Source organism: Lynx rufus, unplaced genomic scaffold (assembly GCF_022079265.1).
Source record: "Lynx rufus isolate CCGP_SWC_20201006 ecotype Redwood Valley unplaced genomic scaffold, mLynRuf1.p SCAF_8, whole genome shotgun sequence".
NCBI classification, from domain to species: Eukaryota; Metazoa; Chordata; class Mammalia; order Carnivora; family Felidae; genus Lynx; species Lynx rufus.
Window position 1 is genome coordinate 86,111,949 of NW_025814896.1, and position 14,999 is coordinate 86,126,947.

Consider the following 14,999-nt stretch of genomic DNA (forward strand, 5'->3'; position numbering starts at 1 on the left):
GTCAATGGCTAACATTAATTACTTACAACTTATTGCGTCCTTAGACTAAGGACTTGCTCCGTATTCTTCATGAATTCTCACAACAGCTTCGTATGAGCGGTGCACCTCAGCACATACCTATTGTCAGTGTCCCCCAGCTCTCCCATATTAGCCCACCATAGAGAGGTACTCATCAAGCTGATAATGATGGACCAGTTACTGCCTTGGACTTTGTGCTGCTTGGGCAGTTTATTAGCTAAATGCTATTTTATTCACGTTTAGCTGATAAAATAATAGAAGAGATCATGAGTACGTATACTAAAAAATAGATATCCAAACAGTAGTTTCTGTTTGACTTTGGAATATGTCATATGAATTTCTCAATGCAAATTAACTTTTCTGTATCCTCATAACAACTGGCAATCTTTAGAGATATGACTTAAGTGCTTTGGTCTTTGGATTCAAGAAGAGCCTTAGAAGTATCCTCTTAGACATTACATGCATACACACATAGACACACATATTTGATACTTTGTGTTCTATGTTTTATACACTACTTTACATTATATTTTTATATATGGTATATGGCATTGACATTTTAGAAATACAGTATTGTATTTTGGGAATATGATATGTTGTATTTTATTTGTCTTATACTGTTTTTCTCTAGTAAGTCTTGAGGTAAAAATTTTGGTTCACCAGGATATCTTTGCATCTGCCCAGCAGATATTTCCTCAGAAATATGCCCAGCATGTAGTAGGCACTTAATAAATGTTGTAATTAAAAAGCAGATGCTTCATACAACATAGTGACTATAGTTAACAACAATAACAAAAAAGCAAATGCTTTTCAATAAGACACTTATTGGGACCTAATTTTTATTTGTAGGTTAGTGTTCTAGTTTAATTTAAATAGTCTTTACTAATATTTAGTGATTGGAAAAATCTTATATTTTCCTTTTTTTTTTTTTTTTTTTAGGAAGAATCCCCAGCACAAGATAGAATATAGACATAGTACACATCCAGGTAAGTAATTTTACTTGAGTAAACTCAAAATGAAACTGTCAAATGATTCTCTTGTTGAACCTAGATGTAGTTTCCACTTATGTGAATTTTTTTTATCTCTGCCTCCATGAATTTGCTGATTTTAATGATTTTTCTTAGATGAAAAATAGTGATAAATTTTTTGTGTAGCAGAGGTTTTCGACAATCACTGCATCACAATGTATATGTATCCTTGTATCTGTTTTGATTCTTTTGTTTGCCAGTACCTGAAAACATGATCTCAAACTAGCCTAAATGGTAATGAGAACTTACTGACTTCTTTAAGTGAAAAATCCAGAAGTAGAGATGGATTTAGATAAGATTTACTGCTTTGACTCATTAGTAATGTCAGTATTGTCACCAGTGACCCAATATCCTTTCATCATTCTGTCTTGAGAGGCATCATTATTATCCTAAGACTGGCTCCTGTCCCAACGAAGGAACTATGTGCATCCTTATTCAGCACCCATGTTTATATGTAAGGAGAGAGAGAGGATGAATAACTTTAGCTCTCACTGTTCCTACGAAGAATCAGCAAATTCGCTTTTTTTACTGGTTTAGATCACATTCTTACTCTTGGACCAATCACTATGACCACTGATTAGTTTGTACCATCCCTGGAACCAAGATAGGGTCACTGCAGGGATCCCCAACAGAAACTAAAGTTTTGGAAGAAGGAGAGGGAGGGAGGACAGATACCAGAGAAGCAATGATCAAGTGTCCTTCAGTCCTAGGTACAGCAGTTCTATTTTACCTTCTCTTTCCCCTGATTCCAAACTCTAATATTTTTTTACCTTTAACAGATTCTGGCTTCTTCATATCATTTATATAGTGCAGAGGCCAATTCAGCATACAGTATTTCTGCCCACAGAGTGAGAGAATAAAATGCATACTATACAGGCTATGACCCCATGCACTTGTGTGTGCGTAAACATAACTACCTTGTAACCAAGTGATAAAAATAATGAATTTCACCATAAGAGAATTCCACTTGAAATTTCTCATTGAAACACACTTTCATGCTTTAGTACTCCAGACGCAAATAACTCATTTTATCTGAGCTAATAGGGTATAGAGGTTATATATTACACTTTTTTTTTTTTTTTACTGGGGCTATATCTAGTGATATAGCATGTATGGTGGTTAAATGAACTTTCCTTCCAGGAGTCATGTAATGTATAGCAATTAGAGCTATATTTCACTGACAAAGTTTAACACTGTCCCATGAAAAGGCATTTGACACATCTGTATTTTTATAGAAATAGGAACCATTTTCCTAAAAGTTATCAATATGCATTAGATGGCATAGTTAAAAATATCTGAATTTTCTTTGAAAAGTCTCTTTGAATTATTATTAGAGAATCTTCTGAAGGAAGACATATTTTTGCAACAGCTATAAGAAAAACTTTTCATTGGAAAGACAGTTTTCTTAAAAAGTATAGATAGTTTTATTTTTAATCTACTTTCAAGGGTTGTTACATGGCAATGTAGTCAGAACATTCTTCCTGTTCTAAAACTTACAAATTAGGTTTTCTGGAGTATTTCAAATATTAAATTGAATGTTGGGGGGTCTCATTGTATTTCTTAACTTAGAGATATTTAACACTGAATTCTAACATCCTTGTTTTTCTCATCTCCTAAATCCTTAAAGTTTAACATCGCCCAAGTTCTTAATCATGTTTGTATACCTAATTTGTTGTACACTTACTTATTCATTTATTATGTCTTCCAAGTGAGCAGAGTTACAGAGATCCATGAGAACCAGTTCTGGCTCTATATGCTTGTGATGAGATGGTCTAAAATCTCCAAGGAAAGGGCAGGAGCACTTTCTAGTGGGACTTATCAGGGCAGACCATGATGTGGGAATTTATGCTAAGTTGTTCTTGAAATTGGTCTTGGTTGTATTTAAATCATCTTTGTCTCTTAACTTTGTGGTTGGTAGGTATAGGACATCCCAATCAAAGTAAATAATAGATCAATCAAGGACATCTAGGTAGAAATGGTAAGTTGTGTGTGGAGTTAGTAAGTGGATCAGTTTAACTAACGTGGAGAGTTTCTGTAGTTACTGTGGATGATAATGAAAAGATATATCAAAGCCAGATTATAGAAGCTCTTGAAAGCTAGACCAAAGGTGTGGGTGCATTGGCAAATAATGGTGAGGCAGTATTTTATCCAAATCAAGCTTCTGACAATGAACAGTCTGAATTAGAGTGGGAGAAGTCTTCTGGGTGTTAATTAGGCAATTGAATAAAGGGCCAGAACTAGAGTGGCCACCATGAGAATGGAAAAATAGAATTGGATACAAGTGAGAGTTTGAAGGAAAAATCAGATCTGCCAACTAATTGGTTATGGTGTGGGGGCTGGGATGACATAAAGGAAATAATGATGACTCAGAATTATAATACAGTTTATCAGGTGACTGGGGATGACATTTACATATTGTAGAGATCAGGAGGAAGAACCAGGTAGTTTTGTTTTGTTTTTTGTTTTTTTGAGAGAGAAAGAAAGAAGGGCAGAGGGAGAGAGAAAGAGAGCATCAAACAATCGTGAGGTCATGACCTGAGCCGAAATCAAGAGTCGGACACTTAACCCACTGAGCCACCCAGGCACCCCGTCTCCTTTTTTTAAACTTTAAGCATGTTGAATTTGAGGTGGGGGTATCATAACTACATAATAAGACAATAAAATTTAATATAGCACCACTATTAAAATAACTGCGTTGAACTCTTACTAGTTAACTTCTGATTTGTAGCACTCCTAGAACATTTCTGTCTGCAGAGTTCTTCCACACACGTAACAATTTATGTAGTGCATTTTGTTTTCTGTAGGTTTGATGCTACCATGTGTTAAACTTCTTACATATCTAATTGGCTTAAAATTTCACTAACTTTCCACACATTTTTAAAGTGCTGGGGTTTTGGCACAAGATACTGAATGCAAGAGTAATCAGTGCCAGGAAAATTTTATTTTATACTTTCCTAGCTAACTTACCTGTTGAGATATTTAAAAGAAATTATCATTAGCATTTTGTCATCTGATTATTGAAGTCATTCTGGCTTTTATCATTATGTGATATGCATTATTCCGTGCTGTCAGTACCATTCGTGTCTGGAAATTTAGAATTTTCTACTGATAGCTATTTTAATATTTCTCTAGTTCTGCCACTGTATGCGCACATTTGCTTATATATGCTTTTTTCCCCAGAGGTAGAACCCAAAAGCTCTAAAAGCTATTGTGAAAATTAATGGAACTTAAATGAGATTATATAAACTGCTGCTTAGTGTGGGGAAAGCTGAGAGATTTGGGGATATGAAAAAGGCTAGTGCAATGGTATTTAAAAAAAGAAATTCATATATAATAAAGTAGATCAGAATGGTAAAGGAAAATAAAATCTGAAGAATTATTGATGTTAAGCTGTAAATCTGCTATGAGGCATCTGGCATCTTAGATCCTAACACCCGAAATCTGTGTGCAAAAATCAGCAGTTTGGAACAATCTTTTCTTTCTGTAAAACCAGCATTTCTTCCAACATGTATTTGACACTGTACTCTTCACTAGCTCTTCAGACTTATGTTCTTGGGGTAAGAGTTGACAATGAAATTTTAAACTGTAAAAGAAAGATTAGATACAAATTTAGGAATTGTCATTCTGATATCACACATTCCTCTGCATAAATAGAAAAGTCAGAAATTGCTGTAGCCTAATTCCAACCAGTTAATACCATGTTGTTTTAAACGTGTTAAGAGTTTGTTTCTTCCCTAACGGTGGTTATTTTCCATCATGGAAGTCTGATGTTACCCATCAATTTTTAAAAATAAGTGGCAGCCTCTTTCTCTTGTACTGCTTCATGCAGTCAAGCTGTCAGTCCATTCCTACATTTCATATTACTCACTGATCTGTAGAGAAAATGAAGATTTCTACTTTGGCCTTAAAATTAGAACTTCAGTTTTAAAATCAGAATTCAGAAAGGATTTTTGAAGTAATTTAATCAACATCCATTGACTCACAGATAAAAACATAAATTCCATTAAGCCATTAAGTTAAATGACTTGTTCATTTTTTATGGGCTTGTTGATGACCCAGATCTTTGGACTTCTACCCTCCCATCTGTCTAGCCTCTTTCTCTTACCATGCTGCTTTTTAAAGAGACTTTTTGTTGAATGAAGGGGATGGCCTATCACATAAAAACAGAAAACTAGCAGCAAGAAGCTTCTAAGTGAAGGTAGAGGAAAAAATGACTTCTGAGTTCGCCTTGATTTGGAAGAAACAACCTCACTTCTTTTTTTTTTTTTTTTTTAATATTTGTTTTGGAGAGAGAGACAGAGCATGAGTAGGGAGGGACAGAGAGAGCCAGAGACATAGAATCCGAAGCAGGCTCCAGGCTCTGAGCTGTCAGCACAATGCCCGACGCGGAGCTCGAACCCACAAGCCATGAGATGAGATCATAACCTGAGCTGAAGTCGGACGCTTAACTGACTGAGCCACCCAGGAGCCCCTAAACAAGCTCACGTCTGATTTCTCAGACACACTCAAGAATTATATTTCAAATCAGGTAGTTGTAATACAAGAAAATGCTACATATAGGCACTTATTTTTTCAAAAATGGCATTATGCTATTTAATTCTGTGGAAATTTAACTACAAAAAATAACACTACAAAAAATTATGTTTTGTTGTAGAGTAAACAGTTAAACAGCCACTGCTGTATCTCCTGTTAGTTTAGTTTAGTTTAGCATGTTAATAAGCTTTTCACCAACCACGGCATTCTCTGGACAATACTGGAGTCTTGGCTTGGGATCTTCTGTGATGGGATTCCTCATCGAATGTTGCCTGGTTCTCTAGTCAACAAGCTTCCTTGTATGAGAAGCTTTCTTTGAAATTTCTGTATAGCAAACAGTGCTACTAGCAAGGTTTATGTGAACGTGACTACTTTCATCACTTTAAATCCAGATATCCAGATACTATACTGTGTTTCAGCTTGCCCAGTTAGAGAATACATGCATGGGATTTTTTTCCCACCTTGATTTCAGTGTTCTTCATATCCCTTTTGTATAAAAACTTACTAATTGTGTGGTAAAGATAGGCATTTTTTTCCTAGGTTAGGTGGTAGCCATGTTTAGTTAAGAACTGGGCTTCTTGAGATTATTTCCATGATTCAGGAAATCATATAATAATTCACATCAATAGGTGTGCTGATTCAGAGCATTTTCCAAATAAGTGAAGTTTCACTATCTGCATGGTTACATCAAAAGGCAGAAACTGTACGTTTTCTAAAAACACCTTCAGCAATTAAAAAAAAAAAGTAGGTGCCCATCTAGATGGCATTTACACTGTAGAATATTTATTTTTATTTGTTTTTTAGATGTCTGTTTATTTTGAGAGAAAGGGAGAGAGAGCATGTGTGCAAGTGGAGGGGGTGGTGAGGCAGAGAGGGGAGAGATAGAGAACCCTAAGCGGGCTCTGAGCTGTCAGTATGGAGCCTGATGCAGGGCTGTCTCACAAACCATGAGATCATGACCTGAGCTGAAATCAAGAGTCAGACACTTAACCAACTGAGCCACCCAGGTGCCCCTACACTATGGAATATTTAAAGTCATGCATTAATTGGCTAAGGAGGGTCCATTATAATTGATTCCAGAAAGATAATCACATGTCAGCATTTAAAACCCTGTTAAGAAGTATGGACATGACACTACTAACAAAGGACATAGAGCTGGATTCTAGAGCTGAGTTTGACTCTTCAGGTGCTTTTACTTAAAGCACAAAATACCTGTTCATGTGAAGTAAAATGGATGAAACTTGACTACCAGCTACTTGGAGTTCTGTTATAGATTTTTTTTTTTTTTTAGATTCTGAACTTCCTATTAAAAGAATATGAGTGTAGTGTTTATGTAAATGACAATTTGATAGATGTAAACAATTTTTTGAGGAAACAAATAATATGGCCTATTGCTCAAGAAATGAGCCTGCCCAATAAGTTGCTAAAGATTTCCAGGGTTCATTGAAGCTTAAAGCCCCTTCAATTAGCAGGATTTAAATAAAAGTCTTTAGGGGCGCCTGGGTGGCGCAGTCGGTTAAGCGTCCGACTTCAGCCAGGTCACGATCTCGCGGTCCGTGAGTTCGAGCCCCGCGTCAGGCTCTGGGCTGATGGCTCAGAGCCTGGAGCCTGTTTCCGATTCTGTGTCTCCCTCTCTCTCTGCCCCTCCCCCATTCATGCTCTGTCTCTCTCTGTCCCAAAAATAAATAAATGTTGAAAAAAAAATTAAAAAAAAAATAAATAAATAAAAGTCTTTATTGTAATTCATTGTATAGACAGGTTAGTGATAAAAGTGTAGGTTATAATATGAAGGATTTCTGTAAAACTAAAGGTGTTCAGCAGTTGATTTGTTCATTCACATATTCAACAAATACACATATTAAGTTTCTTCTATATGTTAGGCACTGTTACAAGAGCTGAGGATACAATAGAGGCAAAGTCTTGCTCTTGTAGAATTTTACAAAGGTGGGCACTGTACATGTAAACAACTATATGATGTCACGTAGTGATAACTGCTAAGAAGAAAAGTTATGTAAGAGGACAGACAGAATGACAAGGGTGTGTGTGGTGGGAGGCAGGTGCCATTTTGGGTAGGATGGTAAACAGACTCTGAAAATTTGATATTAGAGCAGAGACTTGGAGGAGAGAGTAAGAGAGGTGATTATCTCAGGGAAGAGCATGCTAGTCAAGGGGAAGAGTGACTCCAAAAGCCCTGGAGATGATCCTGCTTGTACTGTTCAAGGAGTAGTAGAGAAAGGGTAGAACTCAAACAAAGCGAGTAAGTGAAGAGTGGCAGATGAGATCAGAAAAGCTAGCTGTGGGCCAGTTGTGTAGGGTCTTAAGGCCAGGACCTATACACTTGATCTTAGCCAAAAGGCCAAGAAGCAATAGAGGCCAGGACCTATAAGTAAGGACTTTGGTTTTAATTCAGAGTGAGATAGAAAGCTATTGGAAGGTTTTCTGGCTCCTCTGTGGAGAATAGACAAGAGTGGAAGCCAGAAACCAGTTGGGTGAACATTGGAACTGGTTGAAAAAAGAAGATGATGGTATGGGGACCAGAGTATGGAGTAGATGTAGTGAGAAGTGGCAGATAGATTTTGATGGCAGAGTCAATAGGATCTCTTGACATATTGGATATTGGGTTTTCAGTGGGGGATATTCAAGGATGACTCCAAGATTTCTTGGAGAAGGTCAAGGTTGGAGAAGTCATATACTAAGACTGATAAGAGAAAGGATTTGGGTGAAGCACCTAAAGAGTTGTGTTCTGGGGGGGCGCCTGGGTGGCGCAGTCGGTTAAGCGTCCGACTTCAGCCAGGTCACGATCTCGCAGTCCGTGAGTTCGAGCCCCGCGTCGGGCTCTGGGCTGATGGCTCAGAGCCTGGAGCCTGTTTCCGATTCTGTGTCTCCCTCTCTCTCTGCCCCTCCCCCGTTCATGCTCTGTCTCTCTCTGTCCCAAAAATAAATAAACGTTGGAAAAAAAAAAAAAGAGTTGTGTTCTGGGAATATGTTTCGGATGCCTGTTAGTTTTGCAAGTAGAGAGAGTATATAGGCAGTGAGATAAAGGAGCCTGGAATTCAGGTGTTGGTCAGGGCTTAGGATATACATTTGGGAATTTAGGGTATAAGACTGGAGTATGTTAGAGAAGAGGAACAGCCAATAAAGCAGGAGGAGAACTTGAAGTTGTTTCAGCTTTATGTATGTTTCTCTTATAAATCTTCAGGGTAATTTCTGAATCTGAAAGGAAATGCTTTGCTGAGATGTCACTAGTTATGTATATGAAATACTTCCAAAGCAGAATGGCCAAGAAGAGTATTGATGTTCTTCCCTCCTCCCTCCCTCCTTTTGCCATCTGCAAACTGCCCTCTAAATGTTTTTTAAATGTTTTCTATCATAAAAGTTATATGGGGAGTTGAGATTAGCTAGATGTAAAACATGCCCTCAGGATGCTTACAGGGGATGAGAAATGTATACAAATAAATACAGTGCTACATTTCCCTTAAGGGACTGGTGTGCTTCTTATGCTAATGAGCACTGTGCAAATCATTATGTAGCCTTTTTAGCCTTGGCTACCAAGAAACTTGGGGAGAAACCTGATGCTCAATTTATAATAATTATGTTAAAAATGAAGGTTGACATGTTTACATTCTGGTTTTTGTGTTCTTAGTTTCTACTTTCATTTGTATTTTTATGACCTCATTAATATAAGCTGGCTCAAATCCTCTCTGGAAATGAATAGCGATATTAAGAAAAATGTAAATGTCTGGACTATGGAAGTTAAGAGGACAGATAAATTACCTTACTTTTTTGTGTTTTTTGTGTTTTTTAACTGTCTATTGCATGTGAACATTTTAGGAAGAGGTGAAGTAAAGCATATACAGAAGTACAAACAATAATATTTTTAACTCCTCCATTTGGTGTTCACGCAGGGATTGTCCTCTGCCATTCATAGATTTCCAGAGAGAATCTTCCTACTTGTTTCTTAAATGCTCCACATCATCCTAGGGAGCTTATCTTAAAATAAGCCTGTTGCTTGCAATGAAAATAAAAAAGTGGGATGAGGGAAGAAATGGATTTCGAGATGGAAAAATTCTATTATAATTCTGGTAGTATTTAGAAACCTATAAATTCTAATGGTGTTACCATAGTCATCCTGATATTTTCAGCAATCCCAGTCACTGAAACATGAACTGGAAGATCTATAAAACTAAACTTTACAAAATGTGTAGACTCATATTTTCTCATTTGATCACAGATTGTGCCAGCTTTACTGTGATAACAGTCCCCAAATTTCAGCGCCTCACAACAATAAATAGGTGTATTTCTCCTTCGTGTGTCCCATGTGTGTTCTCATCCTGGAAGCCGAGCTAAAGGATCAGCCTGTATCTAGGATGAGGGAGACTGTGGCAGAGGGAAAATGGCTGCAGCAGAAACTACGGAAAGGCTCTTAAAGCTTCTCCTTGGAAGTGACACACACCATTTCCACCTACTTTTCTTTGGCCAAGTCTGATGTCAGTGGGGTGGTTAAATATAATCATATGACAGGGATGGACAGTAAATAACTGGGACAAAAATACATTCTACCACCCCAGAGGGTAGGAGAGCATAAATATGATTATGATATTATTATTTTATTTACTTATGTATTTTGAGAGAGAGAGAGAGTAGGGGAAAGGCAGAGAGAAGGAGAGAGAATCCAGGTAGCATGGAGCCCAGTGCAAGGTTCGAACTCACGAACCATAAGATCATGACCTGAGCTGAAAGCAAGAGTCAGACACGTAACCAACTGAGTCACCCAGGCACGCTTGATTATATTATTAAGGAACCATTATTAGGAATCTCACAGGACATTTAAAATTTTTTAAATTTATTTTTTAATTTTTTAATGTTTATTGAGAGAGAGAGACAGAGTGCAAGTGGGGAAGGGGCAGAGAAAGAGGGAGACATAGAATCTGAAGCAGCCTCCTGAGCTGTCATCACAGAGCCCAAGGTGGAGCTTGAACCCACGAACTGTGAGATAATGACCTGAGCCAAAGTCGGACACTCAACTGACTGAGCCACCCAGGTGCCCTCACAGGACATTTTAGTTTCAGGATCCTCTTAGTAGGAAGAGTTAGAATTAAACAAATGTTTTTTAAAAAGTTAGAATTCTAACAAAGAATAACTTTAGCCCTCTTTCTAGAAATTTGTGGTGGTTAGCAATGTCTTAAGTAACAATACTTCTTGTCAGAGAAAGACATTTTATAGTTAGATATCTCTACTCTCAGGTTTGAGTGGTGATTGATCTGTTGTGTACCGAAAAAAAATTTTTTTTTTTCAGTGAGGAGCATATCAGATGAAGATAGTGATAATGTTGGGCAATCCAATGAGTATGACCTCAATGACCGTTTTCTAGATGATGAGGAAGAAGAATATGAGCCAACAGATGAAGATTCTGACTGGGAACCAGGGCAGGAAGACCAAGAGAAGGAAGATATGGAAGAGCTTTTGAAAGAAGCAAAAAAATTTATGAAAAGGAAAAAGTAACTTTTTTTCTGTGCTAATATATGGCTCATATTGTTCTTTCTGGAAAAAATTCAGGAACTAAGGAGGCACTTAAGCGATAATTGTTTTCCTGCTTTTTATAGTTATGACTTTATTATTGACTCTTTGCAAATGAAACATTGATAGGTCAACCTTCATGCAGTGGATGGAATTTGTTTTGTTGCCTTGCTTTTTCTATCCTATTTAAAGCATCTGGAAATAGGAAGCAGAGAGTTAAAGAGAAACAATTGATATTTTTTTCATTTACTTTGTGTGTTGGTAATAAAAAGTAAAAGCCATAGGTTGCACAAAGTTTGGCCTTGTTTCTTTTTCCCAAAGATTCTATCTTTATAGAATACTAGGCAAGCATAACTAGGAAAATTACATCATGGGTGGGAAAGCATGCCTCTTTCATTGCTATTGCAGTAATTCTTCAAGCAGAACCAGGCTTTAAAAAGTGACAGCCATCATATAATGGCTGTTATTTTTTCTAGTACCCTGGATATGAGCTTTACAATTTCATTTGCTACTTTTATGCTTTGAAACTTGGGGAAATTAGTACCAAATGGATACTGAAAATAGATTCAACTAGACTATCGAAATGTTCACCATGCAGGGAATGTTATTTTGTCCCCCATATCTGTAATTTACTGTATGTCTGAACTTGAAAGTAGAAAAACCCAAAGGATTTGACAGTTTTGGGTTTTTTTTCAAACCTGAAGTCCTGCCTGATTATTTTAACTCTCAATGTTCTTTCATTACATTAAAAGCTATAGAAATGATTTTTAACCATAATTTTCTCAGATGACGTTAGTTCTTTTTCCTCAGATGAAAGCAGCAAGTTGTCTGCTAGTGTTCAAGATTCTGGCCTTTTATTTCAAGAAGAACCCCTTTATTCTCCAGTTTTATGAAGTATATCTCTGTTCTCAAACGACTTTAAGCCCTGTAGTACTCTTCATTTTAGGTGACTTAGAATTTTTGAAATACAGTTTAGAATCTTTAATAGCAGTTGGGTATCCGAACATGGCAGTAGGCATAGTATTGAAATCATAAATCACTAGACCAAAAGTATCCTTGTTAAATACTAATATTTTTTATTCTAAAAGAACCTAGAAATTTATATCTTAAAAAAGCAAGACAGATTTATAATTGTTCTTAGTGTTTTTGAATGTCTTTCCAAGTTAATTATGTAATATTAAAATTAATTTAAGCTGACCAGGACAAGATAAATGTTTCTTTAGGCTATTATTACCTATTATTCTAACTTTGCCTTTGTTATTTAATAACTCATTTTTCCCTTCTAATGTCCCTTTAGTCTCGGGAGCTTGACAGATCTGTGAAAAAAAACCTTTGACTTATTCTCATCCCTGCATTGACTCAATCCTTAAAGTGTTTTTTAATCCATTCATAGATAAATCCCAAAGGAATTGAGAACGTGTTCACATAAAAACTTGTATGCAATGTCCACAGAGGCATTATTTATAATGGTCAAAAAATGGAAACACGTAAATGCTCATCAGCTAATGAATGGATGAACAAAATGTGGCATATCTCTATAGTGGAATATTTTTTGGCTATGAAAAAGAACTGAAGGATCGATACATGCTATAACATACCTGAAAATGTTGTGCTAATTGAAAGAAGCCAGACAAAAAAGGCCACATATCATATGAACTCGTTTGTATGAAATACCCCAAACAGGCAAATCCATGGAAAGTAGATGAGTGGTTGCCAGGGGCTGGAGGAGGTGGGGACAGAGGGTGACTGCTAATGGGTACAGGGTCTCTTTATGGTTGTTAAAAATGTTCTAAAGTTAGTGTCGATGGTTGCACAATTCTATAAATATACTAAAACCCACCAAATTGTACACTTTCAAAAGTGGATTTTATGGTATGGGGTTTATATATTTCAATAAAGCTGCTATAAAAAGAGAATGTAAGAGGTGACACTAGTCTTTCAGAAAGAAGAAAGCATTAATGTCAGAATGTGTTCTTGGCAATAGTGTAGTAGCTCATGGTAGCTGTTTTTTAAGGATAATTTGATGTGGCTTACCTATTCATCCTGAAGACACTATTGAGTATAACATATCTCTCTCTCTGTCTCTCTCTCTATCTATAACTCAGTTGACTAGAGTGTAGTGTAAATTTGACACTCGCAATTGGATTATATTTAAATTTGTGATTTACAAAATAGAGGGAAAACTGATGACATTAGCTTGTCAGTGGGCTCAGGAGCAAGAGCAATGTTAACAAAAACTTGGTTCTTTAAAAGTAATTGCTGTCCCAGGGCTCCTGGGTGGCTCAGTCGGTTAAGCGTCGGACTTTGGCTTAGGTCATGATCTTGCGGTTCGTGAGTTCAAGCCCCATGTTAGGCTCTGTGCTGACAGCTTGGAGCCTGGAACCTGCTTTGGATTCTGTGTCTCCCTTTCTTACCATCCCTCTCCTGTTTGTGCTCTGTCTCTATCTTTTGCAAAAATAAATAAACATTAAAAAATTTTAAATAAATAAATAAATAAATAAATAAATAAATAAATAAATAATTGCTGTCCCAAACAGTGTATAGGAGCTAACCCTCTCTATCATGTGGGTTCACAGAATTTAAACTATATCTGTGTCTCACATTATACATTTCTCACCAACGTGCTTAATTCTAAAAGCAAATGTTTTTTGTTGATTTCTTGGTGGGGGTGGGGTATTTCTGGGACCTTGGGAAGCTGAGACATGAAGATTTTCAGTGACCCCTGGACACTGATTCTGTTTTTGCCCCAGGTAGAGGATGGCCTTGTTGATACTATTGGTTTCTAGAACTAGAAGATCCTAGTGGTTGTAAGCATTCATTACATGTAGTGAGAGCAAATAGATTGTGAGCATAATTTTCCAGAATGATGACATAAAGCTGAGAATAAATGGGTGATGACTTTCTTCCAGTTGATGTGTGCAGAGTTCAGTGTCACCAACATACCCCATGGTGGGAGGAAATGCATACTGACATCCTGCATCCAACCCTGCTCTGTGGGACCACGTTGTTCCTATAAAGTTCTCTTTCTTGAGTAGGAATCTCTAATGGGTGTGTGTGTGCGTGCATGTGTGTGCATGTGTGTGTGTGTGTGTGTGTGTGCGTGCTTCTGCCAATCTGCAACCATACTCAGCTCCTCTACAATAGATATTGAAAGAAAATAAAGATTCATTACTGCTGGCATTATTACTGGCTATCCTAATATAATGTACATAATAAACTTTAGTATCATAAAGAACCGCAGTTGTGTTCTGTTGGGCCCAACACCCTGTCTTAGGTGTTGGTGATTCAAAGAAGAATAGCATAGAATCCCTATTTCAATGTGCTTACCATTGGTCTACTCGGAAAGATAGAATATACTCATTCAGTAATGACTACTGAATAATATGGAGGTTACAAGGGAGAAAAAGACCATGGGGTCTACAGTCACAGAGCTTACAGAGGCAGTGAGACAATTACCCAAAAAACAACAGAATGTGACTAGTCAGAAAAGGGCATGCTAGATTATAATTTAAGCATCCTGTCTTGCTGCATATTGAAATATAGTCTCAGTCTTGAGGAAAAGCCTTTGTATGATGGAGTTGCAAGCTGAGTTGGTAGATTTTTTTCATGGAAAACAATTTTTACTCGAACGAATTATAGGCAGATATGCTACAGTTATTCAAACTTGAGTATTTGACAGACATTTCCTCAAAAAGTACTAAGTGGGCCTGTTTTTCAAGGAAAACAACCAACAGTATTGGTTATAATTGTAAAATATAAGCTTTCAGGCAAAAATTAGAAATTTGGAAAATCTATATTTGTCACTATGAGCTTGATAGCTTCCCAAAGCTTTAAAAACTGTTATCATGGTATTGTTAGTCATGTAATATCATATAATGCTCTTAAGGCATTAGAGAGATTTAC

General features: G+C 36.8%; 1 protein-coding gene across 3 annotated transcripts in view; it reads left to right on the forward strand.

Moving 5' to 3' along the window:
* Window positions 1-12,577, forward strand: part of APLF (aprataxin and PNKP like factor) — a 90,911-nt gene extending 78,334 nt beyond the window's left edge. The window contains exons 9-11 of one of the 3 annotated variants that reach the window (XM_047069432.1): window positions 958-1,004; window positions 10,876-11,077; window positions 11,907-12,577. In XM_047069432.1, the coding sequence (XP_046925388.1) occupies window positions 958-1,004; window positions 10,876-11,077; window positions 11,907-11,910 (253 nt within the window). In that variant the 3' untranslated portion in view covers window positions 11,911-12,577. Of the gene's footprint in view, window positions 1-957; window positions 1,005-10,875; window positions 11,387-11,906 lie in introns of those variants that run through there. The other 2 variants (XM_047069430.1, XM_047069433.1) reach the window with 2 other exon arrangements.
* The last annotated feature ends 2,422 nt before the right edge of the window (window positions 12,578-14,999 follow it).